This window comes from Anopheles moucheti, chromosome 2, assembly GCF_943734755.1.
Source record: "Anopheles moucheti chromosome 2, idAnoMoucSN_F20_07, whole genome shotgun sequence".
Lineage (NCBI taxonomy): Eukaryota > Metazoa > Arthropoda > Insecta > Diptera > Culicidae > Anopheles > Anopheles moucheti.
Genome location: NC_069140.1, coordinates 38,967,590 through 38,973,839, shown reverse-complemented (window position 1 = coordinate 38,973,839; position 6,250 = coordinate 38,967,590). Strand labels below are relative to the sequence as shown.

General features: G+C 46.0%; 1 protein-coding gene across 1 annotated transcript; it reads right to left on the bottom strand.

The window, feature by feature from the left end:
• Window positions 1-2,056: 2,056 nt before the first annotated feature.
• Window positions 2,057-5,390, bottom strand: LOC128298212 (F-box/LRR-repeat protein 7). Its single transcript, XM_053033957.1, has 5 exons — window positions 4,375-5,390; window positions 3,823-4,301; window positions 3,491-3,751; window positions 3,251-3,430; window positions 2,057-3,168 (listed from the first exon to the last, which is right to left on the bottom strand). The coding sequence occupies exons 1-5, from the start codon at window positions 5,388-5,390 to the stop codon at window positions 2,633-2,635; spliced, it is 2,472 nt and encodes an 823-aa protein (XP_052889917.1). The 3' UTR covers window positions 2,057-2,632.
• Between the last annotated feature and the right edge of the window lie 860 nt (window positions 5,391-6,250).

Sequence of the window (6,250 nt, the reverse complement as noted above, 5' to 3'; positions counted from 1 at the left end):
ATAATGCCGATGGATATTATTTATTCGTATTCGTGTGCTTTTCCATAACGCACATCTATGGAATACATCCCCGGTTCGGTGGAGCTAATCCTGGAGAATTGGAGTTTTGTTTTGCACATTTTTCTGCAAAAATAGCGCCTCCATTCAATCGTTCTAATCGTGGATGTAAAATGTTTTGACCATTGTTTCATGACGCACTCCACATTTAAATTTGAAAACACATTTTTCCGATCAGTTTTAAAACCGATTGAAAATGTTAGATCGAAATTGATTTGACTTTTTTATATCAGGATTAAAATGCAATAAGAAAACAATTCAACGTTTCGTAAATACTATTTGGCAGTTTTGTATTTGCAAGCATTTAAAAAATGTCGATCAATAGAATAGTATTCAATTAATTATTGATGATTTTTCGATTCAAAATCCCAAAAATGTTATAGTAGTGTCCTACAAGCCTGCCGTAATTCTACTAATAGGCCACTCTTCAATGAGACTCTCAGTTGTAGAGTGTGTTATGATTCTAATCGGTGTAAGTGATCGTTAGCTATCATCGCTACTATTGTCGAATAAAGTATAGCCAGTCCCCATGATACGCTATCATAGCGAATTGATATAACCCGGCAAAAATCCCCGTATCTCGAGTTTCCGTGAAAGTCAAATTCTGTCAAAGTCAAAGTCAAAGAGACGACTTCCTTTTCAGCACTGAATTTATACAGCAAATCAGATGACTTTTTAAAAGAATACATTAAAGTAAATTTAAAACAAATGTTGTATAATTACAAGAGAAGGTATTTCGACCAATGTCAATGTGAAAGTCCCTTTTGCTTAGGTTTTGTGCTATAAATTAGCTCTGCTGTCAAATTTCTAATCTCGCGTCAAATTTCTAGCGTATCTCCGAATCCGCGTATAACAGGATCCGCATATCTCGGGTACTGCATGCACACGAAATCAATTGATGTTGTTTGACCGCTGTTTGATGTTCAACTGGTGGTTTCAGCCTTGCTACTTGGGAATCGTTAAAAATGTAAGCTGGGTTTTACAGGGTTACTCGATTCGATGTTTGTTCGAGTTTGGTCAAATTTATACATTCCATTTTCCCACTGTTCGGAACTTAAACAGCGCTCTATCAACTGGTGCATTTTACAACAGATTAACACTACAGTCTTTTCCCGAGTTACGCGAATAATGCGTCCCAGAGCAATCCGCGTAACTCGAATTCTCTTTATAATATAGTTTATATTCTTTTCACAGTACAAAGCGCCTTAATAATTGATATTTTACGTTTATTTCGACAATTAGGTTAAATTCTTTCCATAATTTATGTTATTTAAATGTAACATAGTTTTGGGAAAGTTTGAAATACAAAATTACTGTCAAAATTTTGGGATTCGCGTATCTCGAGAAATGGCTGTACTGCAAAGTATCAGTACACCTTATCGAATATGTGATATTATTTAGTGGGTTTAATCATTAGTTAAAGCATTTGTTCAATGCTTTAGTTTTCAACATCATAATACAATCATTATACTGGAAAAATGAGGGTTAATGCACATGCGCATAACGAATGTGTATATAAAGCACGTGGGACACGTGATTGGTGTATCCACAACGCGCCAAAATGTGGAATGTTTTTGTTGTTGTACTGAACGTGAATTTTTTTTCCCACGCTACAACCAGAGCGAAGGCCAGGTCTCTGGTATAGGAGTTGCCAAATTGTACGAATGTAATAGACTTTTAATTAATTCAATGTGATTACGACCATCTCGTTGATAGAATAACGTTCATATTTGAGTTTGATCTCGATCATTGTCACATTGGAGATCACAAATTACTCAGAGTCGCGTTCTTTACTGTATTCTATCGGAATTTTGTAGAATAATTTGGAGCTGTTTTGAACGATTATGACGCTTTAATAGCAGGAAGTTGTGACTTGCCAATACTTAAAATCAACCATATGCTACAGAAATACATAGAACTCCCAACGAACACTAAGCAAAGGAAAAAACTTAAAACCACATACGTTCATTTTATTAAATAAATATCGTATATTTGTTCGAATTTTTTTACATAAATAAAAAGGGTTCAAAACACATTGCTAAAATTTTGCCACCTAAAACAATTAAAACCAGTTCGATCGATCGAATGCAGCACAAACATTCGATGCACAAACATACGCGTAAATATACATCTGCAACGGTCGGTTGCGTTCGTTAAGCTACATTTGCCTAGCGGATATTTAAAACTAACTCAAAAGAAAACAAAATCCCACGGACCCACAGTCTCATCAGCTTTCACGCACCCGAGGTGGTTCATTTTGGAACAACTTCCCATCGAACTGTTATCTAGAATCATCGAGTTCCGTAGACCTGTGTCAGTTATAGCAGGACAAAAGTATTCCCCTCTCGTACTTGTCGATTGATTTTTTCGTTCTTCTTTTTGGCAGCATGGATCAGATTTGCTTAAGCTACTAACACTTGGGGACTTGTACGAAACAACGAACTGTAAACCTAACTAAAAGCAATTTGTTACAATACCTTCCTACGCAGTGCAGTGTACACAAAATTAACTAACGACTCGCTTACTAAATGCTGCCACCGGCTGTACGCGACGCAACGACCACCTTCCAGTTACGCTAGCAAAACCCAGGATTGGTATGCTCGATAATGCACCGTTTGCAGTACTTCTTTACCGCCCGGTACCCTTCGATCGAGATTTGACAATCCTGTATGTTGAGCTGCTGCAACCCCCGGCAGTAGTACGCGATGCACTGTATCCCCCGATCCGTGATCATATCGCAGTTGCGCAGGCTTAGCTTCTTCAGGTTTGGGCAGCTTTCGGCGAGAGCCCGCAGCCCAGCATCACTCACATCACACTTCCCAATATCGAGCGCACGTAACCGTGGGCAGGAGCGCGCGAGCACATTGATCGAGTCGTCGCTGACTGCTTCGCAACCGCGTGCATTCAGATAGCGCAGCTTGTAGCACCTTCGGGCGATCACCTTCAACCCTGCGTCCGACACCTGATCGCATTTGGCAACGGAAAGGTAGCGCAGGGTAGCACCGAGTTTCCCCAGCTCGTACAGCCCAAAGTCCGTCACGCTGGTGCAGTCCGAGACGCTGAGTTCGCGCAGCGCGATACAGAAGTTCGGAATAAACTTAAGCCCGGCATCTGGAAGGAGTCAGTAAAGTGGAGCATTTTAGTACAAACATCGTCTTGTGATCGGCCGTTTAGTGAGAAGGTGTCTTCTAACCTGTTACTTGTATACACCGTCGAAGGTATAGGTACACCAACAAGGGACAGTTACGGGCGATGACTTTGATACCAGCGTCACAGATCGACGCACAGTCGGTTAGGTCCAGATATTGGAGCAACAGGCGTCGCGGTGGTTCCAGCCCAGGATTGATGGCAATACACGTAATTTGCGCACAACCTACAAGCACAAGCACATTAGCAAACTGACACTCACAAACATCTCCCTTAGTACACGTACCCGTTATGTCTAGATGCTGCAGGTTTGTACACTTGGTTACCAGATCCGATAGCGCCTGGTTCGTGATGGTAACGCTGTTCTGGATCTGCAGGTGCGTGATCTCCGGGCAGCGTCGGGACAGCAATTGCAACCCACGGTCCGTCAGCCGGCAACCGTCGGCCAGCAGCACCCGTTCCACACCGGGACAGGCACCGTTTCGCGTCTGACCACAAAGCCTTCGAAGGATGGTTTTGATGGCACGATCGCCACTGTTTTCCTCGCCTGTAAGTTGTAAACAAACGGTTCCGAGATTTAGTGACACGCCCTATGAACCTGCCAATTACTAAGCCTACCTTTAATCTTGATGATCTTCCACAGTGCCGGATTCCAGATGACCGATTCAAACCGTCGGCAAACCCGAGCAATATTGCACAGTTCGCTACTGTCGAGCCATTCGAAAATGCGCACCATCAGTTCGTCCGGCACACGATCGAACAGGGGACCGGACCGATATAGGCTGGTGCCGTGTCCATTACCCAGGCTGGTCAGAATGGTTGTACCGTCGGATCGGGCACTGATACCGTTGCTGCCGGTTCCACCAACTACGGGCGTGTTAGTTTGTGCCGGACTTCCGTGGCTGGAGGAGGTTGAGTTGGTGCCACCGCCAGAACCATGGTTACCGGCCGTTGTCCAAGAGGCCGGTATCGATGACTGCTGTTGTCCCGAGGGCGAGGGTGAGACGAGCGTGTGGTAGCCTTGGTCGAGATTTGGCGAGAATCGTCCGTATCGCGAAAGCCCATCGTTGTAGTGTTGCGATTTGGTGAGTGGAATTCTACAAAAAAAAACAAAGAGTTGTTTGTTTAATAAACTTTTTACTTTAGGAAAGATCGCCAAAAACATCGTACCTCCCATCGATGAAATCTCCCGACCCAACGGTCTTTAGGTGTGTCCCCCGCGGGCTGTGGAAGGCCGGTGAGCCTCGTATCCGATCGAGCAGGTAGCGATCGGAACCACTCGTCTCCGGACTAGACGCACGCCGCAGCAGATGGGGCGAACTAGAATCGAGACAGTCCACCTGCGACTGTGCCTGGGACGAGGTTTGCGACGAGGAATTGTGCGCGTTGTGGGCCGCGACCGAACCCACCGCCCCACCGTTCACATTGCGCCGGCAGAAGTTGTAGATCGCATCGATGTTTTCGTTCTCGAGGTAGTACCGTTCGGTGTTGTTGCTGCTGCTGGACTGATTCCGCGTCAGGCTGGACGGTGTGGCGTTGGCATTGCGTCGAATGGCACCTTGAATGTAGAGCGCGTCCATCTTCTCCTCGAGAAAGTACCGGTCCGCTTCGGACAGTCCGCCGAGCACCCCCGGTGGGGGCGGCTCGTCCGGATGGTGGTAGCCGCCCTGTGTGCCACGCAACACCGGTGAGAGTCGCTGGTGGTGCTGCTGGTAGGTGTTGGTTAGTAGTGCATCGATCGGGGTGTACGTTCGTGGCCGCACTGGCCGATAGTCTCGTCTGTGCCCGTGGTGCCCATTGACTGTGGGCGGTGGATGCAGTGGCAGCGGTAGCGCTGGATGCAGAAAGGAACCGTTTTGGTCGAGCGAGGAGGACGAACTGCGGGAAAGTAGTGAACCGTTACTAACACCACCACCACCACCGCCACCGCCACCATCCGGCACGACACCGTCCGGCGGCTGTTCGCCCTTGCATCCCGTCGACATTAGGCCACCGGAATCGGGCGGGTACAGATCGGAATCGAGCGTCAGGATGGGCGAGCTTCGAGACATCTGGTAGGCTTGTGGATCGAGTGGGCTGGAGCTGAGCGGATGATGATACTGACGGGTGTCCATCGAGGGAGTGTTACGTCCCAGCGAAGCCAACGGACATTCGACCGGTGCAACTCGTCGCTGTTGGTGCGTCATGCTGGCGGCTCGGAGTTGCTTCAGACTGCCGGCAACTCCTGGTGTCTATTCGTTCGAACCGGTTCTAGTGAAGGGTGGCCCAGAATAGAAGCGTCCGATCGCGGGGACATTTATCTGTGGAAGAACGGGAGAGAGCACAGAATTAGTATCATTGTTGATTTGACAGATACGTAATAACTTCGACAATCGTTAGATGTTGATGCTCTCCTACTACACATGTTCAAGTTTGTTAGGATGCAGTTTTACAATATCATAATTCATATGGATCAATTTAGTGAATCAACGCATCCGTTTTCATTAATGGTCACTCATTAAAGTAAGATGCGCGCTGCTCAACAAATTTCCTCATTATGCTCTTCCGTAAAATCCCGAAGCATTGCGTTTTTTGCGGTAATTCGGATGTGTGATCACTTATGATCCTCCGCAATCGCACGATTTACGGACGGCACTTAGGCAAACAACACTAATTAAATTCAAATTATCTTTCAGCGCTAACCTTCGCAAACCATCCGCACCATCTAGTGTGTACTCGAGGAGACTATCGCATGTACTGCACTGAATGTTGATCAAGATCTTCCCCTCCCAATTTCTCATCAATCTACGCATACGTGTGGATGGGAAGCGTCTCTGCCCTAGTATTACAACGCTGTTTCCTTGCAATGACCTCGATGATGGTGCTGGTCAAAATTAAAACATTCCTGTATGCAATTTTTGCCACAACCACCGGCTGAAGCGCAACTGCCTAGAGCTCGTTTCACCAGAAAACCCGAAGACAAATGGGTTGAAAATGAGTGAGCATAAAACGGAAATTACGTTTAATTTTTATATAACTCTTCGTACCATCGCGCATCAAATGGTCC